The sequence below is a fragment of the Neolamprologus brichardi genome, chromosome 5 (genome assembly GCF_056152115.1).
Source record: "Neolamprologus brichardi isolate AB-2024 chromosome 5, ASM5615211v1, whole genome shotgun sequence".
Taxonomy (NCBI): domain Eukaryota; kingdom Metazoa; phylum Chordata; class Actinopteri; order Cichliformes; family Cichlidae; genus Neolamprologus; species Neolamprologus brichardi.
In genome coordinates, this window is record NC_142108.1 from 3650227 (window position 1) to 3677956 (window position 27730).

General features: G+C 42.1%; 1 protein-coding gene across 2 annotated transcripts in view; it reads right to left on the minus strand.

The window, feature by feature from the left end:
• phactr3b (phosphatase and actin regulator 3b) overlaps positions 1-27455 on the minus strand; it is a 62394-nt gene extending 34939 nt beyond the window's left edge. Inside the window, exons 1-2 of one of the 2 annotated variants that reach the window (XM_006800173.3) lie at positions 27188-27455; positions 92-250 (exon numbers count right to left, since the gene is read on the minus strand). In XM_006800173.3, the coding sequence (XP_006800236.1) occupies positions 92-250; positions 27188-27296 (268 nt within the window). In that variant the 5' untranslated portion in view covers positions 27297-27455. Of the gene's footprint in view, positions 1-91; positions 251-5293; positions 5521-27187 lie in introns of those variants that run through there. The other variant, XM_006800174.3, reaches the window with a different exon arrangement.
• Between the last annotated feature and the right edge of the window lie 275 nt (positions 27456-27730).

The window sequence follows — 27730 nt, forward strand, 5'->3', positions numbered from 1 at the left end:
GCATAAGGAAATGAGAGCGCGTGGGACTATTTGCATGTTATGGCTTTCAGCGTTTAACGCCACCCGTGGAAGTGCACGGCGTCACACTCACCTCCTGTGGGCTTCAGCTTCTCATTTTTCTTTTTCCTCCACTTCCAGGGCTTGAAGATGCGTCCCAGACTGGCCAGCTTGCTGTTGCGGCGAACGGGAGGCGTACGGACCCCTGAGACCAGGCAACCTGAATGCAGAGCCCTCTGCTGGTCCATCACATCTGCAATACAGAACACAGCTGCCTTTAACACGGGCTGAGAAAACAAAATCCACGCAGGCGTTCACGACATCCGCCACGAGCACGGTGAGGACTGGAGGAATTTCTTGAATCCCTCGTTTACCGATAACCTCTCATCATCTGAGAGCAGTAAATGTGGGTCACTGGCTGCAAACACCTTATTGATTCCAGCCTCATTTCTGAGGAGAAGCGGTGCTGAGGGGAGAGGACAGAGAATCGCATTGTTGCCGTGTGACTCACATGGTTCGACGGCAGCCAGGCCTCGCCGGCCCCAAAACACGCACACAATGGAAGGCTTTTAAACGACGTCTTGAAACACACGCAGGGAATAAATACAATCAGCTTCAGCTCGAATGCCTCTCCTTAGGTCATCAGAGCAGACATCTGCAGCCTGACTCCACACTGATTTTACACCATTTCAGCCTGCACTCTTCTCTCAGTGAAGTAAACATCAGCGTGCGAAACATCGTGCATTAGTGACAGAGTCGTACAAATCCTTCATGCAGCTACTGACTGCCCTTTAGAACCTCCTGCCCGCCTCCGAGCCCCCACTGTTTATTTTTGTTGTCTCTTTTAGTCCGGCCTTTGTTTTTATTTTTGGATACTGATGAGCGCGTGTTGGAAGGCCTGCTTTTGAAAAGAGGTGATTCAACTTTTTACAATTCATGTTCTATCAGTGGTTGAATAATTACTCCATTAATGCAAGACTTCAAGGAAACACTGCATATTATTTCCTTTTTTCCCCTCAAGAAAAGACCAGAAAATAGTTTTAAATAGTTTAGATGCTGACCAAGATTTCCCAGAGCTCAAGCTGACACTGTTAAAAACAAGAAACCTTCATAACACACTATAAAGATATACGTCTACCAGTGGTATACGATATTATCACAGAATTTCACTCACAACACGATATTATTGCAAAATGTTAGAAATCGAGTATTGCAATAACATTACCTTCAGCTGCAGATGATCTCCCCAAAGTTCAGCTTTGTCATTTTTATTTTATCCAATATGCTAAAGTTATCAGTGAAGATGCTCAAGTTTGCAATTATGTACTCTGTCAAGAAAAGTAAGACCAGTGGGGTTTTTTTCATTTAAACTAATTTATTGTCAGTATTTTCATTTATTTATTATTTATTTGTATTAACTGCCCACCAGAGTTAAGTGGCTCAACAAACAAAAAGAAAATCCTCTGATACTGGAGAGGTTGGATTGAAAATGAGTGATAAAAAGAAAAACTTTGAAAGAGCTTCAGAAAGCCTGGAGAAAAATCGCAGGACTGTAAATGCTGGACAAACTTGTGTTTGTCAGGAATCCTTATGTGGTTTCTCTGTTCCTGTGGTTCCTAAATGTGTCCACTTTGAATTAACACCACTCACTTAATGAGGAATATCACAGAGTTATTATATTATATACTTTTTAAAAATAACCAAATTAATATCATCGCTGCGTGATGACTAATCACTTGTATTAGTGGCTTCTAGTCTTCACTGAGGGCAAGCAGGGCAAGGAAATCTTCACATCTGCAAAGCTGCAAATTAAAAATATTTCACTGCTTCAGAGCAACAATCTAAACAGCTGCAGATTCACATTTTGCATATAGACTAATTTTGCACTGAAGCTTTGATCTCTTGCCACAGACAAACTCAATCAATGGCTCTCCCTCTTAGCAGGTACTCTGACTCCTTCGAGTGCTCTTAAGTCTGCACGCTAAGCTGCATACGAGGGTTCACATTGACAGGCAGAGAAGCAAAGAGGCTGACCGTGCTGACTTCAGTTATGATGCACCGAGTGGCAGAGAGACACACAGAGACACAGAGAGAGAGAGGACAGAAATAGGCACTCCTACACAGTCTGGCTCCGACAACAAGCTGACACCTCGGGGATCTTACAGCTGAGCCGTGGGCTGCGCAGCGACGGATCTATGAACATTTCCATTTTCTGTCAAAGGCGACTAAATCCACAACATCTGCTCACTTATCCCTCCAGAAATGAGTTACATATACACTCGAATTACACAGTAAGAGGAAGACGTTGAATGTGCCGCTATTTATACAGGGAAATTCCACAGGTGGGCGGGTGTGTGTCTGTGTGGAGGCAAGGCAAGCAAATGTAACACAAAAAAGGTCAAAAATCAGCTGATATTTGAAACTAAGGATGTGCAGAAATATCGACTGAATATCTGCAGCCGGTCCCAGTGACATCAGCATGAGCAAACACACTGACATTTTAATACAGTTATATGTAGCCGATATTTATCTGTAGTTCTGTGCTAGCTAGATATTAAACACTGTGTGGTCACTTTGCTTATCGGGAATTCTGTGTTTCCCTGGAACAAAGAGGGAAATAAATACTAAAAAACTCCATTTAAAAAGCAGGAAAAAGTGTCTCTGCCAAACAGGTGCATACCTATCAGGAACATATCTTCCACATCCAACGGAACAATGTTGCTAAAGTTCTTCTTTAGAAATTGGCTGATTCTTCACTCATTTTCAGTCCAGTCCTTGCTACTTAACACTGACCTGTGAATCGTTCAAGTAGAAAAAAGGCACTAAATTCATGGGATGAAACCGAGGTGTGCCAAATTACACAAGACCTGAAAGTTAGTGGCAACAACTTATGAAGTGATGAATCCAAATTTGAAAATTGTGGTTAAATCAATAAACACTATGGAGGAAATCAGGAGAGGGGTACAACTGTGAGTGCCTTCTGTCTCTAAAACATGGTGGAGGCTCAGTCATGGTTCGCGGCTCTAATTCAGCCATGTTGTCTGAAATTATAGAATTATAAACACAAAAGAGTAATCCGAAGAATCTGGAATGCATCTCATTGGCAACGGCTCCCAAACACACTGCCAGTACAGTAAAAGTATGCCTGGATAGAAAACCACACAGTGCATCACTATCAGTCATGCATTGGCCTCCCAAGAGCACGAAGCTCAACATTACTGAAGCAGCATGAGATCGTGTCCAAGGAAGAGCATTTATTGTCCTTCAAGAAGCCTGGAGAACCATTCCTTAAGACAACTTGAAGAAAGGATAAGAAAGATGCCCAAGAGACTTCAAACTGTGTTGAAGAATAAAGGTGCTCGTACCAAATATTGACTTTCAAGCTTGTTAGAAATGAATAAACTCAGTTTTTTTTCTTATCTTATTTTTGCATATTTCAATAAATCAATGCACCTTTGTCCCATTTCCTAGCAAAATATGATCAAATGAGGGGTGGCTCACGACTTTTGTACAGTACTGTGCATTTAATCATTTAACTCTGGCGCAGCAGACAACTACACTAACATTTTCAATTAAAACACTGCCATCTTGTGGTCAAGGTTTTAACTGTAGTTTACAGAAGGTTTTTACAAAAAGTACCTTTAACACAGTCATTTTTTTTTTACAAAGATTGCTTTGTTTCCCTGGAATGAAGAGAAGTAAATAGTTAAAAGTAAAAAAAAGAAATAAGGACAGAATTACGTAATAAATTAATTTCTCTCTCTTCCACTTATCCAATTCAGGGTTGCCGGGGTGACAGGCTGCCCCTGTCACAGGGTTTACACAAAGAGACAAACAACCATGTACACTCAAAATTTGCAGCAAGGGGAATTTAGCATTTAGAATCACCTATTAACCTAACCCCACTAACTGCATGTCTCTGTACTGTGGGAGGAAGCCGGAGTACCCAGAGAGAACCCACGCAAACACGGGAGGAACGTGCAAACTCCACACAGAAAGCAGCCAGGTAGAAACCAGGACTGTGACGCAAAAGTGCTAAACAAAAATTAATTTTAGAAAATGTTCAAATATGTAATTAAAAGAAATTCATTATTAAGCTCAAATCCTACAAAACCAATCAACAAGAAGCCAGAGATCATCTTAACTTACACGGATTAGAAATCATCTTCAGATGTCTTTTCCCCCCAAGCATTAGTGCACAATCCAAAACGATTAAACCTACTGGCACATTAGATTAATTTAAGAAAAAAAGAAAGAAAAGCCAGTCTTCATCCTAGAAAAACTGGCAAAGCACCCGTCTCGTCTCCCAGAACAGCGTTACCAAATGTGTTAACATTACAAACACATTACCCAGACACCGAGTGACACAAAGCCAATCACAAGTGAGTTCATTGATTCGTTGAACAAGGAGCGTATCGTCGCCTCTGATCTCACTGCTCGACAGCCAATCAATGTGAGAAGCGGGTCAGTTGCCCAAGTCATGCGCCCCTGCCTGGCATGTAGAGAGAAATCCAGGTCAAGCCTGTAGTAAGCATGCCCAGGGTCAGGCTCCGTTGCCATGGTTACCACGTCGGATGCTGCAGAAAGGACCCTCAGAGGCAGAGAGACTCACCACAGCATGAGGAATAGGGAGTTGCTGGGTGGATGGGGAAGGCTTGTTGCCACACGGAGAGACGCTGAGCTGCAGCCAATCGCGTTTCAGCGTGCAAGTGTGCATAATGTAAGTCAGGGAGATGCTGCATGTTTCATTTGTACAACTAATGCTAAAATATTTATTGAAGTGGTAAGGGCGTCAGCATGGCTTTCTGCAAATGCAGGACACTTGTTTGGTGGAGGGTTTGTGAAAGTCAGATTCTGTAGTGTGTGCACGGTAACCTACAGAAAAGCTGTGCACATAATGAGGCTGCTGAGGATGGGAAACACAGAGGTCCTGGAAATGTTACAACAGCCTCATCACTTACACTACAAATGATCTGTCGTGAGTTTAGTGCTGCAGATAACATAAAAACAGTCAGTCAGCAGGGAGAGGTCATTTTCAGTAATGTTACACCTAAAGTCCCCAAAGAGTCGTTCATCTGTAGAGTCATGGCAGTGAAAGAACAACAATATTAGGTACAGGCTAGCTGCTGAACGCTACGGGTCACAATAAGATTATCAGAGGAAAATGATATCCACGGCAGACAAGCAGCGTATGACACCCCCCCACCCAAGAAAAAGGTAAAAGAGCAGCACTATGTTAGGGGTTATTAATCTCCACGAGCCATAAATCCGTGCCGGTGAGGCGTGAAGCACTTACTTAAAGGATGCGCGGTTATCCAGTCCTCCTGCAGCTTCGGTGCTCACATCATATCTTCCCAAAGAGCGGAGCGGCTGAACTGATGGTTTCTCTTCCTCTTCTTTTTCTTTCTTAAATTACCACACAATGATAATAATTTTAAAAAAAATACTTTATGTTCAAATTTCCTCTTCCTAAAAGTTCCTAAAACGCTGTTTAAACAGCTACGGGAACGCCGGGAGTGAGCTGAAAGTGGAGAAAGTGTGAGCGACCGAGTTGCATCTGCAGCTAGCCGTGAGTGTTGATGTGCAATCATATGGACCCCGCCCCTCCGCCGGGAGGAGGGCAAATACACCAATACACTCTGACACACTGTACTGCGAGCAGGGAGTACAGTAGCAAACATACACGCTGTTAACAGCTGCTTAGCCGCGACTACAGGTTTAACATTAACAGGGTTTAATGTATAATATAAATCATATATGCATTACTATATATAATAATTAATGTAAAGGGGATGGGGTTTTTTGTATCCTAAAATAGCCTTTAATAGCCCGCCCAAATACATGAGATAGCAATGGAAAGTCCAGAATATTCTCTATTAAGGTCATCTGGACTAGCTCAAATAAGTCAAAAGATATAGACCAAAAACAAATGTCCATTAGAGAGGACATAAATGAATAGGCTGGCTCTCAGGAGGATAGAATGTTAAAAACACCTAGATTACACTTGCTTTAAATGAATGGGATTATATTGTATGGGTTTAAATTTGCTCTTGGGGATTTAAAAATTAATTGAAAACGGACTGTAGATAAAGACCACATATAAAGACTGCATATAAAAGATGGACAAAGCCACCATGACATCACTTATTGGTGTTGGACTCTATAGCAGCAGTGTTAGCTCAGTGTCTTTTTTAGTAGACAAGAAGCTGAAGTGCTGAGCAAGCTGCATCCACAACTTAGACACTAACATGAACTTCTGAGTCTTTCTCACAATAAAAAGAAGCCAATGGAAATGCCTTAAACCAGGGGTGTCTAACTCCAGGCCTTGAGGGCCGGTGTCCTGCAGATTATAGATCTCACCCTGGGTCAACACACCTGAATCAAATGATTAGTTCGTTACCAGGCCTCTGGAGAACTTCAAGACATGTTGAGGAGGTAATTTAACCATTTAAATCAGCTGTGTTGGATCAAGGACACATCTAAAACCTGCAGGGACACCCCTGCCTTAAACCTTTACTATGTTTCAAAACAAATGCTGTGTCCCATTTCAGGGTCTGCACGCTTGAAGTACGCATTTTAAGTGCGATTACGTCACCGCCACGCGACGACGGCTGTCCCAATTCGAAGTGTACTTCAAATGCATACTCCAAATGCGCCGTCGATTTCCCCAAATATCAAGCGTGGTCCGGTGCACGCTTCGTGGTCCCATATATCCCACAATTCATAGCACGGCGGTGGGTGTGGATAATTTTGCCGCAAAATACGGCAGAAGGGAGCGGCCGAAGAGTGAACTGTCAAAAGTAAGTACTGAATATGACGTCACTTATTTATGTGCTAATGTTTAATAATGAAGAACATTAAAACATTGCTGTTGGCCACATGTTGGCAAAGTTGTGTGACATTAATGATGTTTGTACTTACAGTGTTAACTTGGTTTTAAAGCCTATATATATATAGATATATATATATATAGATAGATAGATATATCTATATATATATATATATATATATATATATCTATATATATATCTATAGATAGATATATAGATATATATATATATATATATATATATATATATATAGATATATCTATCTATCTATCTATCTATCTATCTATCTATCTATCTATCTATCTAGATAGATAGATAGATAGATAGATAGATAGATCATAATAATCTGACAATAATATAATATTGGCCATATTATATTTACATTACCACAGTGAGATGATTTTAGTCTCATGAACAACATTAGCTAATTGTTATTTGCTAACTAATCTTAAATGACTGTTCAGTACAGAAATGAAGCCCAACAATCATGTTTTAAAGTCCCGTGGCCTCAGCCTCAGATACTCAACTAATCAAAGTGATGTCATGACAAAACATTTTTCTCCTTCATTTCTGTCACACAAAGCTGTATGTAACGTTTCTCGCGGTTAGTATCATGGTTGCTAGGCAACCTGAACAGCGCGACGAAGCATATACCGTCCCATTTCACAAGCCTCTCACTTCCGCACTTCTCGTACTTATAGTACGCGCCGTATGTAGTACGCATAGTGCGCGTACTTCAAGCGTGCAGACCCTGAAATGGGACAGAGCCAAAGACTGGAAACACTCATTTCAAGGCTTCAAAATGGGATGTCACAGTAGCTACTTCTATCTTTTATGTAGGTATCCAAAGAATACACCTCTGCTAATTAATTAATTAACAGACTGATACAATTTTAGAATTTAATTCACCCAAAATGAAGCACAAACCTCTTAGACGGGGTGTTCTTGGAACTAAAGAGCAAGCCATACTCTTAAACCCATTAAAATACTCCAAAAAGAGGTGAGGTGTAATAATTGAGGCCTAGCAGACCGTAATGGGCAACAGCTGTCTGGGTAAGCAAACCTGTCAAGCCAAACAACCACACCCCTAACTTTGAACCTCACCAGTATCAATGTAAATGAGTTTTTTCCCCTTTTAAAACTTGTTTATTATTATAAGGGGGCACTTATGTTTAAGTAACCACAGCGTCCAAACTATCTTGTACAATGCTGCAAAAATGCTTGATGAAAGAATTAAAATGGGCGTGTTTACGGGGACTGACTCACCATTGGAGGCAGCCTCAAGAGGCCATTTGAGGAACTGCAATCTTTTAAAATCACTTTCATATTTGTTTGATTTTTCAGCTCTTGAGGTTGGTGCTTTGTTTCAGCTAACCATTATGATTATCATGAAAGCTAATATCTCAGTTTCATTAACCACAAAGTCTATATGATGTATAAAAATAGTAAAAATTCCCATCACCAAATGTTTAAGTGCTCAGTTAAGTTTAAAGAGGTGCTTTAATGTTTAATGGCCATAAATTACACAATTTGTTAAATGGCCACAATGATGCTAGACGAAGAGTCAAGAAGTCACCAAAGTTCAACCTAATGTGAACATGTGTCGAAAAAGTTAAGCCACGTCACTCAAAGCCCTCAAAGTCAGCCTGGTGTTTGGGCTAGAGGAGAAAAAAATCACCGGTTCACAAGTTTGTCCTTTAGTCAAACAGACAATAGCAAGTAAATATAAAAAGATCAGGCACCTACTTGAGGACAGATATTTATACCACAGGAAAAATGACTGGTGATAAAAAGATAAATATGTCCACACTAGTAACTGCAAGCCTCTTGTTCAGACAGTACAGCTGCCACTGCAAGAACACAGGGTTACCACTTTCAGTTTTTCCTGTGCATATTTTTAAATAGGCAACCTTTCCTGTTAGATCTATTTCTAAAGACTTCCATAAAGTCTGCTTGAAACACAGATGATTTAATAATTTATCAGACAACATCACTTATGTGTAAACAAAGTCTTTTGTGATTGTGATTTCTCATCGATCCTTCAGAGGGCCCCTCATACATTAACAGCAGGAAGAGCCGCGTTACATCAGAGATGATGAAAGTCCGTGGCTGGATATCTCCTTAGGGACACACTAGCAGTCAGCAAAGAATATAAACAAGGATGTAGGCTACTCACCGAATAGCGTCTCATTCAATATTTACAAGGCTTCATTTAATATGGCCGAGGACGGGAGGTGGGCCAAAAGGTCGCGCGAGCACATTTTGACCAGTTAATAAGGAACTGACACATGACCTCAAGCTGGCTAACTTGGAGCTGAAAAAACAAGACTATAACCCATTACGTAAGCCGACATGTAGAAATATTAAAGGCACTGCTTCAGTACTTACAGCTAAAGATTATTATTATTATTATTATTATTATTATTAAAGAGAATTTTTAGCATTCATATTAAACAAATCGCTTGTTGTCACAGCTGGAAAAAGTCACGACGTGTCATTAATATTTTCAGTGATGGCTGCTTCCCGCTGTGGCGTGTCAGTGTGGGCTCTGATATCGTGCACGGGGACATTTTAATAGGAAATTGCACTTTTGTACATTTATAGATACAAACTGTCCAATTTTAATGCCAGAGACATTATAAAGAGCAACACAGCACTGGGAGAACACTGAATTTAAATCTGTGGTGCAGAAAGATTTCTTATAATCTTGTTTTAAGGGAAAGTCATCAGATTTGATTCTATATGTTGTCTTTATCTCAGTTTCATGAAGATATTCTTCAACATAACCATTTAAGTGCATGTAGGTATTTTTCAAGATGGGTGTCAGGTGACAGAATTTCCTCTAGAAGGACTTCAATATATTACTGTACATCTTGTGTGCAGTTATATATTGTTGATTATACTGCATGAAGTCGCACTAATGCTTTGTATTTTTGGAGTCTACAGCTTGTTATTATATTCAGGGGCCCATGCAGCCGTGTGAGGTGATGACATAATCAGAGTCATATTTTTGATAGAATTACCAATAGTTAATTTTAATTTAATAGGCTCTATATGTTGTATAAAGTACTATTATTTTCAGAATTGCACATCTGTCAGGGTTGTGTTAGTACCTTAGTTGAAAAGGGGAAGTCAGACCTACACAAAGAAGGGAATGCAAAGAAATGCAGTGTGTACTTTGTAGTAGAGGCAAACAGGCAACATGGAGAACATTAAAACCTACTTTGCATGGGCATATGCATAAACTTCCTGTTTTATGATGATAGAAAGCCTGATCGTAACCGCCCTTCAGTGGAAACAAAGTCATTTGTATGTCTGCTTCTCTAGGATTCATAAACACCAGCCCTCTTTCCCAAATCATAGTTATGAGGGATACCTCTGCTGTAATCGCTGTGCACCTCCCAGAGGTTTCAACAAACTGCTGGTAACACGGCTGCAGAGCAGCTATCACTGGCAGTTAAAGCAACATTAAATCCAATATCAACACAGTTGAATTAATTCTGGAGAAAGGAAAATGGGGCTAAACACGGCTGCTGTGTTTCTGATTCCAACTGTAATGATTTTTAATGAATCACTTCAGATAAACTAAATTAAGCAATTTAAATTGTGTGACTGCAAGGTCAACAGTGGGTCTCCCCATCTAGGAATAGACAAGAGAGTTAATATCCGCCTTAAAATATCTGTACCATGGGCCCTGAACTGGAGATGCCCAAAGGAAAAACAGCTATAATTACTTTGTTCATTCATTTCAAACCACAGGTCTTGAAGGAAGTTTCACACTGGGATATCACGAAGATGAATTTGCTAATTAGGTAACACAATTTGCAATAAGAGTGAGACAATGCACGAGTCGCATGTATGCAAACTGCTCCATTGTAAAGTGTCAATTTTAACTCGTTCATGATATTTAAACTTTCCCTCAGTGCCAAAGTGAGCCTGTGTCAGTTGTCTGTTCAGCCACCGGTCGCAAACAGGAGGAGCAAATATTTCTTATAATTCTGCATTTATTTAATGGTGTCATTTTACTGTTCAGTTCAATTTATGCTCAGCTCTGCAGTGACACTGCCGTCACATCATGATAAAGACATAGCACCACATGTTGACGTTCCCTTGCACGACCAATCTGCTGCTGATGATGATGTAAAACTGCATAACATAAGATGTCACATCATTAGGGCACTTTTGCATTTTTACTGTTGATGACTGTAAATGATCACTGGCAGCGACGTGTAGATGTATGCACTTTTTTATGTTTGTGTGTATCTGTGGGGTGAATTTAACTGTGGTGCAGTCACAGGGGGGATGAGGGAGATGGAGAAACGTGCTGTACATCAGCAGTATAAATGCTCAAACCTGCAGTTATGGACTGTCCATTTGTGGAGCAATTTGCACCAAAGCACTTTAAAATTGATTGCAAGCCTCAGCAGCAGCATGGTCGCATTCTCTTTGGAGTGAGAGCTTCTGAGCATCAGAGATAAGCCACAAAGTAACCGAATCAGAAGGCACATGAGGGTTAATGAAAAGTGATGTTGAATAATCAAATTAGTCTGATATTCGTATTCGTATTTCTCATTTCTATTTAAACTACACATTTAACTACACTTTTTTTTTTAAAGCTGCGTATCATTCAAATATGTGCTCACAAAGACACAAACGATACATGAACTACTTACAAACGCTACATTAAGGCAGCGATTCACGAGGCAGACTCTGGAATGTCATGCCAGGCTGGAAGCAGCTCCACAGGCCGTAGGAGACTGACTCACCGTGCAGCCACATTTAAAAGGTAAGTGCTCCTAAAGGCCTCTGCTGCTGCTACTCCACTTCTGCCCTGGCCCCCTTTAAATCTGCTTAATCATTCATCAGGTACAACCACAGCCTGCGTAGCCTTGGAGCCAGTGCAGTGTCACAGTGACAGATGGGGGGACTGTGGCAGTGGGGAAGACACAGTCTTGAGTGCGTAGAGTGTGTGAGCTGCAAACAAAACAGTCTCTGGGATTCCTCTGAAGGAGAGGTTTCAAGGTTGGGAGGAGGCCAGGATGCTGCCTGGGCAGAGCAAGAGCGTACTTTATCGATTTTTTAAATTTTAGTTTAATTTATTGCTTTGATCGTCTTCCCAGAACACTAGCTGATGCCTTCAAAACTGGTCTTGGGTTTTTTTTGTCTGATCAACACATTTTCCAGTTAGAGAGCTCTATGGCAGGAGGCCATTAATCAGTGCCGTCTTCAATTATTGCTTAATATTGTTATGCAACCAAACAATTAACATTAGATGACCGCTTTTATTACTATGTTTCATCTGCCTCTGCTGTGATTAGAGTTTAATAAGGCTGGAGCACAAAAGCAGTGGTGTAGCACAGATATCCGTGGCCTCTAATTAGCAATATCAGTGGGCCCCCTTTCCCCATTTAATACAACCGCTGTAAAGCATGCACAAATACTTAAAACAGGACTACATTAGATCCACAAGCCTGTTTGTATAAGTGTAAAGTAGATTTTAAAATTAGAAGCATCCAGATTTACTTACATGTTATACCATCGGGGTCACACGCTATTTTGGCCAGTTCAGTAAACCTGCATGTTTTTAAAAGACAATATTAGTGTCATTTTGGCTTTATGCTTGTTTAGAATGAAAATGCCTGTATTATACACCTTTTGGAGATCAGTTCATCTCCAGAAGCCTTTCACAGCAGCCCAAGCTTCTGCATACAAGGGTAAGACAAAAGAGCTTATAATCATGGTCATCCAAAAGCTAACATCCTTTGTTGGCCCTTCTATCAAAAATGGTAAATGGCCTGTATTTGTATAGCGCTTTTACTTTACACATCCAGTCATCCACCCATTCACACACTGGTGGAGGCAAGCTACAGTTGTAGCCACAGCTGACAGAAGCGAGGCTGCCATAACACAAGTAGGCGGTAGGTGAAGTGTCTTGCCCAAGGACACAACGACCGAGACTGTCCAAGCCGGGGCTCGAACCGGCAACCTTCCGATTACAAGGTGAACTCCCAACTCTTGAGCCACGATCGCAGGTACCAAACCTCACATCCTTCCAGTAAGGGTTTTTTACTATTGTACTGTTAGAAGAGAGAGGCCACTACATCAGAACAATGATCCTAAACAAACCTGAACATCTAACGGACTACCGTCGGAAGCTTCCTCAGTTGTACAGCTGAAAGTTTTGTTGTGGTCCTCAGTGCCTCCTGGCACGACGATCATTGAAAAGATTGATGAAACCAAAAGACCCTTCTATCAAGCCTGACATGCTCCCTTTAAGGCCTTCACATTTCTTACTACAAGGATCATAAATGCGATGTCTGCTTCCAGTTAGGTGAACGTAAACACAAACTGAATTTGCTCATTTACTTGTGAAGACAGCCTCCGGTATCGCGTCCATCAGTGATGCGACTAATTGCTCTCGCGGTAGTCTGGCAAGCTCATGAAATCAACCAGGTTTGTCACTGTAATCGCATAACGTGACACATCTGTGTTTTGAGACGACTCTGAGCAGCCGCACTTTTTCCCTGCATGAATTTCTTTGGGTTGGCTCTCGTCACATTGGAACAGCAGTTTGGTTTTACTTAATTCTAGATGGAGTTCAGCAACAGCACCCACACTGATTTCTGCAGCTGCAGCACCCCCTCCTCCTCCCCTCCTCTTCCTGATCCTCGTCCTTGTTTAACACTGCTGAAACATTCAAGTCTGTCAGAGTGATCAGTCTCTTAACTCTAGGCTTAAGCGCGCGGTTTAATTACACGTAAGGCGGAGAGCAAAGTACAGTATCTGCTTGTGTGTCTGTTTTACTCCCCATCTCTGTGGGATGCAGTGTAGATTTTGTAGAAACAAATGGCTGAAAATAACTCTGCCGGGGCGGTCTACAGCCTCTATTCTCGACTTTCACATCGCAGCTCTGTTTCCATTTGGCCGACCCTTCCCATCCCCTCGTCGTGGGCCGAGGATGTCAAAAGGATCAGCTGGATGCTCTGGTGTCTTCTCATGTGCAACATATTGCTTTTACTCGGCTCTGAAAGGAATTAGGTCAGCACATGAAACATTCATAAAAGATACATTATGTGTAAATGGCTAACAGCTTAACTCGAGTAGCTTCCCCCAGCATGTCTGGCCCAGTCGCAGGGTACATCTCTGTCTCCGTTACACATATAGCAAACGGTATCTCTCTTAAGTTCACGTTAAGACATGAGATGCATAAACTATTACTACAAACGTGCAGTAAAGCCAGGGTTGCTCCATTGCAGTGCAGATCAGAGGCAGAGAGATCACAGTAAGGCACAAAAGTGAAGCTCTGTTTGGTGTGAAAACATTAAGCTTACTGTGGGCAGCATGCAGAGCAATAAATACAAGCCACAAGCCATTCATCTCTCTGGGCACGGCTTCACCGCCACTCTGTTTTTAATTTTGCAGATACTGTCGAGGACTCAAACGCACCAGAGAAGCATGTTAAAGTCCCAGTGTACGGGGGAGACATCCTTGTTTTTGTAGAGATTTTGTTTTGTAGCTGGGGGGAGGGGAGACAGTAGCGTGTGTGTGCGTGCAGCGGGGAGGGGATGGTACATCCATACCAGTCGTGTTTGTGCTGCCGTTCAATCAAGTGTGTACTCGGAGACAAAGAGACAAAGACTATCAGCCTATTTATATTCATCTTTTCTATGAGAGGGGAAAAACCTGCCCTGAAAAAGAATTAGCACATCATCACATGTTATTGCTTTGATGTTAATTGCATCCTTATGCCACACAGCTCCCTCTTCATTCACAGAGATGGTCAAATTGCTCGGGAAGTTTCTCGGGTTTCAGTGTCAAAGTCAGAAGCCTTACTGTGTCAGTTTGCTAAAGCTTTTTAACCTTAACCACTCTGATTAGGAAATTATGTTTCTGCCCTGAAGTTTAAAAACAGCAAATTGTGAGGACAAAACATAGAATTATCACCAGCTCTGCAGTCCTTCCTTGCCATTTGTTATCAAATAGGCCCTAAGTACTTTGTACGTGGTGATAGTACGGAGAGCATAATTCACATTTCTGAGCATTTAAGCTGATTACCTTTTACTGTTTAAGTCCACATTGCATATTTTATAAAACATTATGCTCCGAAAAAATTGCACAAGAAATCCAAGTCCAGGCACTTTAGATAGGTTTGAAAAAGTAATCAGAGGATTTTATTTTGAAGACATTAACAATATACATTGATGTGTTTTTTTCTAAACCTGCCCAAGTGCTTGAACTGATATTTTAAGCATAATATTTCGATTTCTCTATTGTTTTGCAATCATTTCAAACCATGAAATGATTGTGGTGTTTGAGGGGCTCCAGTAGCACTTCTTTATTTACTCATATTGCTTATTTTATGTTTGTAATGCCTAATTTTGATATTTTGTAACTAATATTACAATTTTGAATGTGATGCAATACATACAGCACATTACGGGAAGAACTGGTCCACTCACTTAACAGCACAGGGCCAGGACTGGGGATAAAAATCGAGGAGACAGCTGCTGGCTACCTTGAAACTTAAGCCCGAGCCCAAACAAAACCTAAACATGTGAGCTATAAACAAAAATATATATAACGGTAAATAGTTATAGAGCCCAAAACTGCTCCTTGTACAGACTCTAAACGTGTTTATTTGTGCTCTTAAATTGTGTCTGTGAAGACTGACTCAAGTCGCCACACAAGGAACTGCAGATTTTGGAACTTCTCCCATTGGCTTAAATTTTCAGGCCGCAAGGTTGTTGCTCAAAACCAGAACCAGAGACCTTTTCTTATTTCTTATTTGTTTCCGTTGACAAACACAAGTGCCTACATCACCCATTATGCAACGTACACATTTTAAAGCACCCAACAGTTTAACCCCGCTGTGTTATGCTAAGATGACTTGAATTACTCGGGAATACTATACACCTCTTTTTTAAATTTGAACTTGTAGCCTTCAGACCCAACTGATTCTTCTAAAGCGCTTCATAAATCGCTTTTCAAATATGCATGGGTACTCACCAATAGAGCAGGGCGATATGACCAAAAATATCTATCACGATATACATTTGAAAATTTGCGATAACGATATAACTGACGATATAATTGACACTAGACAAAATACTTTACAACTCCACAACTTTATTAGTGCAAAAAAACCATCAATGTATTTTCACTTAAACAAGCAGCTTTTTTATGTGCATTAAAGTTATATAAAAATTTAACAGTCCAAATGCAAATTCCTTGCTGACAGTTTAACCAAAAGGCATTTCCAGTGGAAATTGGCCGACATATCCTCAGCATAACCATGTATAATACCCACAAAACTTAAAAAGAGGTTGTCAAAGGAGCTTGCAAAGAAAAGCGTCTGGACTTAAAGAAGTCCAGACGCTTTTCTTTGCAAGCTCCTTTGACTACAATGACCTGGATGACTGAGAACCTTCACAGACTTAAAAAGAGGTTATACACACACAATACGGTAATATTATGTTGAAGCACAGTACGTATCACTCCGTGAGGCGCCTGCCTATGATAGCTATAATGCTCCGACAATCCATCAAGCGGTGCGGGTTTGTAGCTTAGCAAAGTCGCACAAAAACATTTGACAGATTTTTGAGCGCCGTGTACATAAAATCGTTTCGAGGTCAGTAAACACAACCAGAATTCATACACACGGGATTATAAGGGGCACTGTCGATTTTCAGAAAAATCAAAGGATTGATTTTAAGTGTGCCGTATTTTCCAAACAACACGGTAATAACGACGGCCCGCTAGCATGCTCTACCAAAAATAGTGCTTTGTTGTGTATCTGACGGATGAAAGCTAAACCAGTTCCACCACTGAAATTGCAGCATTTTTACAAACCAATTCTGGTTCATCCGTTTCATTTAACGATCCGCTTTTGCCCTTCTCATTCTCCATCGCCGCCATGCTTTTTCCGCCATGTGCGTATGTAAACAAAGGAACTGTGCATGCGCGTTTTACCCATATTCTATCGCGATATTTCATTTTCTTATCGTTGCCCAACATTATACCGGTATTACCATGAACGGTATGATATGGCCCAGCCCTACTCACCAAAACCTTGATGTTTATTTATTTATTTATTCATATATATATATATATATATATATATATATATATATATATATATATATATATATATATATATATATATATATATATATATATATATATATATATATATAATATGTGAAAAAATAAATAAATATTTATTTATTAGGGGTGCAACAATACTCGTGTCAGTATTGAACCGTTCGATACAGTGCTTTCGGTTCGGTATGTATCGAACAATACAAAATTTTTAATTTATTTTATCAACTTTTCTTCTGACGATGCTGTCTGTGTTGAGAGCTCAGTGGATCTGCGTTCGACTACTCCGCCTAGGCTGCAGTGTTGAGCGCAGATACACTGAGCGCAGCGCAAGCTAGCAAGACAGAAGCTAAGCTCGTTGCAACATGGCAACTGCCTCAACGCTACCCGAAGTTGAACCCCCCCATTCAGATCTGGCATTTGGAACTTTGGAATTTTGGTTTTCATGTGAAGTATGACCCTGAAGGTAAGCGTGTCATGGACAAAAGTAAAACAGTATGTCGGATGTGCCAGCAATGCTCAGTTACATGGGTGGGAACTACTGCGTTAGCTCAGTTTGCTCGTTAACGTGTTGGCCGTCCAGCCCCACGCACGGGGCGATCCGCGGTAACTTGTTAACGGAGATTTGCCGCGTTATGGCATTAACGTCATTTAAGATTAACGCTGACAGCACTAGTGGGAACACAATGAATATGACTGCACATCATCCTAGTGCAAAGACAAGTGGAAGCAGACAAACACAACAAGCACGCATGCTACAAACTTTACCCGAGTCATTTAGACAGCCGTTAGCACATGATTCTCCTTATGGGGACCTGATATGTTTAATATGCTGCTGAGAATATAGCCCAGAAGAAGCGTATAGTATAGCTTTTATTTTGGAAAGAGACATTTCTCTGTAATAAACTCTCTTTTCCAAAGATGAGTGATTTCTCGATTTCTCGATTTCTCGATTTATTTTTTAATTACTTTGTTGTTTCAGCAACATTAAATTTAAAAACTGTACTTTTGAGTTAAAATATATATTTATAATTTTAATAAATGACAAATTAAAAAAGCATGAACATTTTTTTGTATCGAAAAAATATCAAACCGAACCGTGAATTTTGTTTTTTATAAAAAACACCCAGCATGCCCCTGCGGGCGGTTTATCCTTCAAGCTCGGGTGCTCTACCAGAGGCCTGGGAGCTTGAGGGTCCTGCGCAGTATCTTAGCTGTTCCCAGGACTGCGCTCTTCTGGACAGAGATCTCCGATGTTATTCCCGGGATCTGCTGGAGCCACTCGCCTAGCTTGGGAGTCACCGCACCTAGTGCTCCGATTACCACGGGGACCACCGATACCTTCACCCTCCACATCCTCTCGAGCTCTTCTCTGAGCCCTTGCTATTTCTCCAGCTTCTCGTGTTCCTTCTTCCTTATATTGCTGTCATTCGGAACCGCTACATCGATCACTACGGCCGTCTTCTTCTGTTTGTCTACCACCACTATGTCCGGTTGGTTAGCCACCACCATTTTGTCCGTCTGTATCTGGAAGTCCCACAGGATCTTAGCTCGGTCATTCTCCACCACCCTTTATATATATATATATATACTTCCCTTTTATATAGAGGATTACTGTTTTGATCACTTTCTTTATATTATTTTGGACTGGTGACTTTAGTTTTTCTAATGACCTAGCTACAGCATTCTGCATGACAGTGTTTTGTCCTCTCATGGCATTGGCCAACGGTGACGTCATGTTTTTCCCTGCTTGCTGTGTTGCTCCCCAGGGCCCTGTAGTCAGTGGAACCCAGTGATGTCTCTGCATAGTGCACAAGGGTATGAGAGATGAGTTGGCACAAAAAAAACAGGGAGGGAAAAAAGCGAAGTGCTTTTGAATTAGCCACTGTACTACTGAGCCTTGGCCAACCAATAAAAAGAATCAATGCTGCACCAAAGACTCAAGGGTAACATTCACTCTGAACAACCCATTACTGTCTCAGCAAAGCCACATTTCATTTATAGTCCTACATTACAGTCACATCACTTCTGGAATGCTCCGCATTAATCATGGCCAAGCTGTCCATGTTAAATCCTTCATCACTGATTTCAAGATGTTCCTCTTTTGAAACAGACATAAGATCACAAAAAAGAGCTTGAGAGGAATTGCATCAGCTCTGAAAATAGAGGGGTGTGAAGATGAGCAAAGTTTCATTTCCCGTGTGCAGTTGTAAACACCTCTAATTGAATTTCAAAAGATTTCGAAACTTATTCTAATATTGCCTCCACTGCGCTCATCCCTGCGGTCTTTGACATGAAGTGGATATTGAGTTGAAGTGCCCCTCACTTCAATACCAGTTCAGACTCATCTTAAAACATGGAGAGTAATGCTGATTAATCCTAGGAAGGAGTCTGTCCGCTCTCACCGTATGCAGCATGACCTTGAACAAACCATGTGCTGTCCCTCATTTTTGAGAGAGACCTGGTGACTGCAGTGCTGGACTTGCCGTGACAGTGACTGCTCACTGCACTTATGCAACATTAAGCCATCTGCCGAGTAGAGCCCTCTTGTGGCTGTTTCACCTTTCAACTGCTCTTGAACCCACTTAGAAGCATATTCAGGGCTCTGCCACTATGTAAGTTATTAACAAGCCTTTCAAAATGTCTCAAATCTCATATCTACTCCAGCTGCAGATGTCACATTTTAGTGGTGGAAATGCATTTCTAAGCACATGTTAGGGAACCCCTTGGTTAATTATATAGTGAGTTTAGATTTTAAAAGAAGCAAATAAAACCCTGGAAGTATTTTTGCCTGTTAGCATGCAAATGAACCAAAGGAACTCTCTTCTGATAAAACGATGCAACAAATGATTATAGATTGTGTGACAGGACTGCCTTAAGGAGTCAGTAGCATCCGTGTAGTCTGTCCTAAAGTAGAACCTTTCAGGCTGAAAGATTAAGGTAACACTTAAAGCCTTTTTCCACTAGTACCTACTTGACACAGCTCGACTTGCCTCAACTGGATTTCAAATGTCTTCCATTACAATCGAGTACCACCTAATGTGCGTGGGGTTGTTATAGCGTGTGACCGAAAGTCCGGTGATGTCATTTGTATGCAACACAAACACCACAATAATAGAGGATGTCAAAGTGATGGTATACCTGCTGCTGTGCATAAGGCTTTTTGTCAGAGTTGGGGAATGCAGTGTGTTTTTTGTGTAGGGAATGTCCACTCCGGGTCAGGGATGAGTTCCTGCCCCAAGTGGAAGAGTTTAAGAATCTCGGGGTCTTGCTCACAAGTGACAGGAGAAGGGAGCGAGAGATCAACAGATGGATTGGTGCTGCGGCTGCAGTGATGTGGACGCTGCACCGATCTGTTGCGGTGAAGAGACAGCTGAGTGTAAAAGCGAAGCTCTCAGTTTACTGGTCGATCTACGTCCCTACCCTCACCTATAGTCATGAGCTGTGGTAGTGACCGAACGAACGAGATCGCGGATACAAGCGGTGGAAATGGGCTTCCTCTGAAGCGCTCTCTGGGTGAGAAGGGTGAGAAGTTCGGCCATCTGGGAGGGGCTCAGAGTAGAGCCGCTGCTCCTTCACATTGAAAGGAGCCAGTTGAGGTGGTTTGGGCATCTGACAAGGATGCCTCCCTGGTGTTCTGAGCATGTCCCACCAGAAGGGAGACCCAGGACACACTGGAGAGATTATATCTCTCAGCTGGCCTGGGAACGCATCGGTGTTCCCCCTGACAAGCTGGAGGAGGTGGCTGGCGTCTAGGCTTCTCTGCTTGGGCTGCTGTCCCGGGTACCCGACCCCGGATAAGCGGAAGAAAATGAATGGATTTCCCTCATTGCTGGGTTTAAAAAAATGGCGGTTTAGATTTTTGTGAAGGAGACACTCATGACTCATGGAGTGATGCAACTGACTAGCCAATGCAGTCTGTTGATGTCACAATTTTGGATCGCCTCAGATTGCCTGAAACCCCAGCCAAATAGGCACTAAAAAGGTCTGGGTACCATGTACTACCACCTGTTGGAAAACCATAAAACTAATGTTGAGTTGAACTGAGAAGTTGAACTTCTCACAAAACAATCAAAATCAAGAAGCAGTCAAAATTCTGCACGGTAAAAAAATAATAGCAGATATTAGATGCTCTGAAAATGAGGTTTACGCCATGTAGACACAGGTCTACATGGCGTAAACCTGTGTAGACACAGACTGGAAATACTGCATTGCCAGCTAAGCCACCAGCTGTCTGTTTGCGTCCACTAATTCACTGAACTGGACCTTTCAATCATGTTTGTGGTGTTACTAGCATTTTATTTGCAACCTGTGGTTATTACTAATTAGATGGAAGGAAGGTATTGATTTCTGTTCAGCGCATCTTTCCAGCTAAGCTTACCGGCATTAGCTCTTAACTGAGCACGCCAACCTCTAAACCAAATGCAATCAGTACTAGTTTAAAGCAAAAGAAAAAAAGCCCAACATGGTGGTAGTCAATCAGCACTTTACAAACGTGTTATTAGGCGGTAGCTATGTCCATCTATTGATCTGCTAGCCTGTGCCACTTTTTCATATTCTTCCTTCCATATTTTGTGGTGAGTTGGAGATACAAATTTTGGTGACCACTAAGCCTAATATGCACTGAACATTGCACGTGAATTGTGATTTATAATAAATCCTTTTTTTTAAACAACTAGATGGTAATAATCACTGTGTGTGACAAAGTTTCATTCATATATTATATTAGAATCGTATTAGTGAAATAACATAAGGTAAGATACTGAGAATCTAAGTAAACTTTAACTAGCTGATAGATCTAGTCTGCAGCTGCATGCTTCTCTGTATCTCATGTTAAAATCTAAGCCGCATACCCATGGGTAATTCACACAGACTGTGAGAGGGGAAATTTAAGTATGCAGTGAAGACAAGAAAACGTCTTCCAGGTTCACAACATGGATTTCAGAAACACAAAAACTTTATGACAAGGCTCTTGCCAAATGCTGTTACAGCTGACATTTCCACAGACACACATGAGGACAATGGAAGTGACATTGCTTTATTGTTTTCTATTTCCAGCTATGCACACCTTTTATTCTGTCTCATCTCCAACTGCAGCAGCTGTGCAGTGACTCATGTGGAGACATTTAGCACTCGTTCCTCGCTGAGCTCGACATGCATGTAGGAGTGAGCTGCCAGGTGCCAGGCTTGCTATTCTGTCCTCTCAATCACAGCAGTGAATATGGAATGAGACGAACCAGCTTATGTAAAGGCTTCCTGATTAATAAAACATGAGGAATTCAAATAAAAAGAATCCTAATCTTCTCATCAGGCTGCCGCCATCGCCTCTGACTGAATGCGAGGACTAAACTGAGGCCCATCGGTAACCGAGGGTTGCGGCGGCGTGATGGTGGTGGGGTGCAGTGTACGAGAACAGCAGAGGAGTCCGGGGAGAAAGCCTTTGATGTCGGAGCAGCATGTCAGATTAGTACAACAGCAGTGACTCAAATAGGGAGATGAGGGGAGCAAGGGAAGAGGCTCCTGCAGGCTAAAGGCCACAGCAGGGAGGGACAGGGCAATGTTACAGTGTCAGCAAGCTTCACATCTTTAGTGCACAAGCAACAGTACATTTGGCATACATGAATACATCATTTAACTTAAAGAATTTTCTGTCTTAATACAGTTAATAAGATATGTTCAATTCTAACATTTAATGATAATACTGTATCATATATATTATCATTATCAATGTTGGCATTATGTGTGTGTACTTGCTTGCAGCTTGCTTCATAATATTACAAAAATAAACCCTGTTGAGCAAAAAGCTTCAGCTGTTAGACTACAGGTAGTAAATCTGGTAAACTGTAAAACACTGCTGACAATTGATCACAGCATTGGAAAACTATATTTTATTATTTATTGTTTTTCAGCCTGCATTTTGAAAAATGCTACCTGCTTTAAGCTAGGCAGCTAGCAAACCTTTTCTTATCTATACACATTACAAGTTTTGTCTCACTAAACTATTTTAGTTTTGTATTTCCATAGCCTATTGTATGTAAGTTTGCATTATTTTATTTTACTGACTACCTTTTGAAATATGCAACATTTCGTGAGCTAGTCGGTTAGCAAGATTAGTTAAAAGCAATATAAACTGTAAAATGAAAATGTAGAGCTAAAGGGAAATTAAGAATTGCTAAAACTTTGAATGCGTCCCCAAATGCAGTCACAAAAACCATCAAGCGCTACGATGAAACTGGCTCACATGAGGACCGCCCCAGGAAAGACAGACCAAGAGCCACCTCTGCTGCTGAGGATACATTCATCCGAGTCATCGCGTGGCACGAATGAGAACCCACACACACAGCGTTGCGCGTTGCTATGCGTTTTCTTGTGTATACGTTTAGACACTTTCTGTCTGAGCAGCTTTCCAGCTGCCACACCGCTCTCCCCTCCTGTCTGGCAACATCCTTTAAAGAGGAGTCATTATTCAATGATGGAGGTCAGGTGTGCAAGTCAGCCTCCCCCTAACACCACACTGGGACCTCACTGCTCCACACATCCTCTGCAGCCGAGCCACAAACCACACCCCGCCACACACCAGCCTCAGGAACCGCATCTCAGATTAGAGCACAGATAAATGCCACACTGAGTTCCAGTAGCAGATACATCTCTACATGAACTGTTCAGAGGAGACTGTCAGGCCTTTATGGTCAAATAACAGCTAAGAAACCACTACTAAGAAAAAAACACAAGCAGAAGATATTTGTTTGGGTCAAGAAACACAAGGAGTGGACATTAGACCAGTGGAAATCTGTGCTTTGGTCTGATGAGTCCAAATTTGAGATCTTTGGTTCCACCTGCGGTATCTTTGTGCGACGCAGAAAAGGTGACCGGATGGTCTCCACATGCATGGATCCCACCGTGAAGCATGGTGGAGGAGGTGTGATGGTGTGGGGTGCTTTGCTGGTGACACTGTTGGGGATTTATTCAAAACTGAAGGCACACTGAACCAGCATGGCTACCACAGCATCCTGCATTTAGTTGGACCATCATTAATTTTTCAACAGGACAATGACCCCAAACACACCTCCAGGCTGTGTAAAGGCTATTTGACCAAGAAGAAGAGTGATGGAGTGCTGCACCAGATGGCCTGGCCTCCACAGTCACCTGACCTAAACCCAACCGAGATGGTTTGGGATGAGATGGGCCGCAGAGTGAAGGCAAAACGACCAACAAGTGCTGACCATCTCTGGGAACTCCTTCAAGGCTGTTGGAAAACCATTTCAGATGACGACCTCATGAAGTTCATCGAGAGAATGCCGACAGTGTCCAAAGCAGGAATCAAAGCTAAGGGTGGCTGTTTTACTACATAATTCCATATGTGTTCATTCATAGTTTTGATGCCTTCAGTGAGAATCTACAATATGAAATAAAGAAAAAACATTAAATGAGAAGGCATGTCCAAACTTTTGACTCTTAGTGTAAATGCCAAAATGTGAATTGGAATCCACCTTTGGGCTACAATGTTTTTGGCGCACATATTGTTCGGCACCATCTCTAACAGAGACAATGATTGACCTGTATGGGCTGATCAAGGCGGCTGCTTATCACCACTTAACGAAGTCCATAGGGAGAGATTTTAATACATGGCATGCTGTTCTGTTCTCAGCCTGCTGACTAGTTGGTAAAGCAAAGACCTGTCTGACAACCTTTAAACTTCAGTGTAACAAGTATTTGGGTTAAATCAGTCTTCAGTGCTTCACAGATGCTAAAAGCACTGAGTGAGGACTAAGCACAAATGACAAGTGATTTTCCATTTCTGGTTACAACCTTGTAATTCAGAGGAAATGTTTACATTGTAAGAAGTCATTTATATTAAGTCCAGTCGATTGTGCAGCTGATTCAGTTTGACATTGCCCAGCTGGGTGCTGTGATAATACCACCATCAGTGATCTTTCACTCCCCTTTTCCTCCCCTCTAATGGATAGGATTCTTCAAGTAGAAGGATCAAAGCCGCAGTAGGGGGCTCGGAAAGGGTTAGCACCGATCTGAGGGAATGGAGAAGTGGGGGAGGACAGGCAGGTTTGCACTTGCTGCATTGCCTGAGCTCTGTCTGTCTAATGCTGCACTGGAAACGTCCAGCTTTTGGGGAGAAATCTGCCACAGTGCTTCAGAGATGAGATGAAATGAGATCTGAGCCTATTTGACATTTAGATAAAAATGGTAATAAGCGGCATATGACAGGACAACCCTGCCAGTGATGCCTTAGAGTTTCACATATACACCAACGCTGTTACGTAACTATAACAACCACAACAACGTGACAAGCAGTAGAAACCGAAGGCATGAACACAACGGTATTCGCCGCCAGCGAGAGAACTTGAACATCCTCTTCTGCAGCATTGCTGTGGCTCTCTTTCTCTAAAGACAGCCGGCCGAAGGAGTCCAATGTTCAAACAGACTGTAACATCACACACTGGTGAAAATGAAAGTGTGGCATGCATGCCACAAGATGAATGAATCCTGTCATGTGCATTATACTGCAACCCCCACACTTGTGATTCAGTAACTGAGCCTCTTATTTGTAGAGATACAGCAGCATCAATGTCTGCACTCATCACTTTGGCTGCGAAACCATGGACCATATGGAATTTGTATTTCCAAGTCCCAACATTGCCATTTTGAATGATGCCATGCAATATTTCTGGATTTTTGGAGCCACTGAGCAACAGCTTCTGGAATGAAGCCAACGCAGAACATACAAAGACAGCATTTCATCTAATGGCAACTTGATGCTGACTCCAAAAGCAAGTCAAACCCCAAGGACTCCCTCATGCCCAACTTCACAGCATTAAAAGCCATGTTCATGGCCTGGTGCAGGAAAAAATGGTTTAAACCTCTATGCATAATAACTGTGGAGTGGTAGAGGGGTTAGGGGCAAGGTACCACCATAAATATGGCCAAGAGTTCATTTCAGTAACCAGCTAGCTGCCCATGTTAGCAAGCAATCAAAATGACCACACCCTTAACTTTAAGCATTAACAGTATGGAGATGGATGACTCTTTTTTTTTTAAGAAAAATCACCCTCCACACAGCTGTTACAAAGGGGAAATATTCATAACGGCCAAAAGCTTTTAAGTGTGAGGCTGTAAACATGTAAAGTTGTACATTTTATCATCTGAGGATTGACTCATTCCACAAGCCAGCCTCTAGTGGCCATTAGAGGAAGTGTAGTTTTTGGCACTTCCGTGTTGGCTTCAGTTTTCGGACCTTGAAGTTGCCGTTTACCTGAAACCAGTTGAATGTACAGCTGGCAAACAAACGGCATTGTGCTTCCAGCCTGCAAATAATCATCCAACACACTTTCACATGAGTCTGTCGCTCAGTACCTTTGCAAGCAGAACATTTTTATGGCTCCTGCTTCACATCTACACAGCAACAGTGAACGCCTTCCCACAGACTCCCGGTGGAACTGCCAATCCCACCTCACGAATAAGCACAACTCACGGCCTAAGTGGCATTTCGCTTTGAATTGCTGGCTGCTGTACATCACCAGTGTGGAGCAGACAGACAAACACCATGTCGTCTCACAGTTGGAGTGCCAAGCGCTGCCTTCTGCCATTTAGATCACCATGGAAACAGCCAAATACACAACCAGCACTCTCGTCAGCTTCGGCTCAACACACTGCAGTCCATGTGTGATAGCAACTTGTGTGCCCCCATGCTGCAAGCACACACCTCGTTCACAAATGCAGAAATAAGAGAGCGAGAATAGAGAGGGGGAGGAGAGAGAACACCCAGTTCTACATCATGACTTCGTGTTTATTCAAAGATGTCACAGCTTGATGATGTGAAGGAGATTTGGGCAATGAGGAGCTGATGTTACAAGTCTGGATGCCATCATTAGGATAAAATCAGTGCAATGCTTAAAAAGGGGGACTGTACATATGACCTGCATGACACTAGTGGGGAAAAACCCCATCATAGCCTGATTCATTACGGTGTGGTTGATATTTTAAAGGCAGCCACACAGAAGGCCTACTTCTCACAGCCAGAGCGAGCACTGGGTAGTAAATGACGCACGTTTACAACACAGTCTACGTTTCCTGCACACAAATGAAGTGGGACCACCACGGGTGCAGTCTGCGTGACTGGATGATGGCGAGCCCGGACTCCGTGATGTCACGCCTACCCAGTCGACCGCGTGAAGCAGCAGTAAATGAGACAGCTGACACATGTCCAACAAGCAGTCGGATTACCGCCCCCCCTCCCCTCCTCTTACCTGCTCTGTGCGCTTCACCCAGGCGGACCTCGGTGATGCTGCTCGGGTCACTCTGAGATCTTCCCCGCTGCAACACACAGTCCTCCTCCAGCCCATCCGATGATGCCATGGTGAAAAGAAGACGGCGACACGAGACTGAAAGGGGCGATCTCCGTCAGCCAAGGTCACCGGCATCAAGAGGTGGTGCGGATTAAATGTGGTCGGAGTGCTGCAGCTGCAGCTCCTGGTCCCCGAAAAGCAGCAGCGCTGGGGAAATCCATTACGCGCGCAGCATCATGGCGCCTTCAGGTGTTGCTCGCAAAATCAGCAACGTTAACAGGTAGTAAGTGAATTTGAGTGGTAAATAAAACTAGGAAAGCGCTATATTGATTCAAATTCATATAATAAAGAACTCCATTTAAATCTGTCCTCTATTGCAGTCCCGGTTTGTGCAATTTGGTAAGAAAGGCTTGTGCCTTTGAGTGTTTTTTCTTTGCCCTTTAATGTCTTAAATATCAGGCCACATTTGAAAGCAATAAATCCTACAGCCTATGAAGGCAGCAT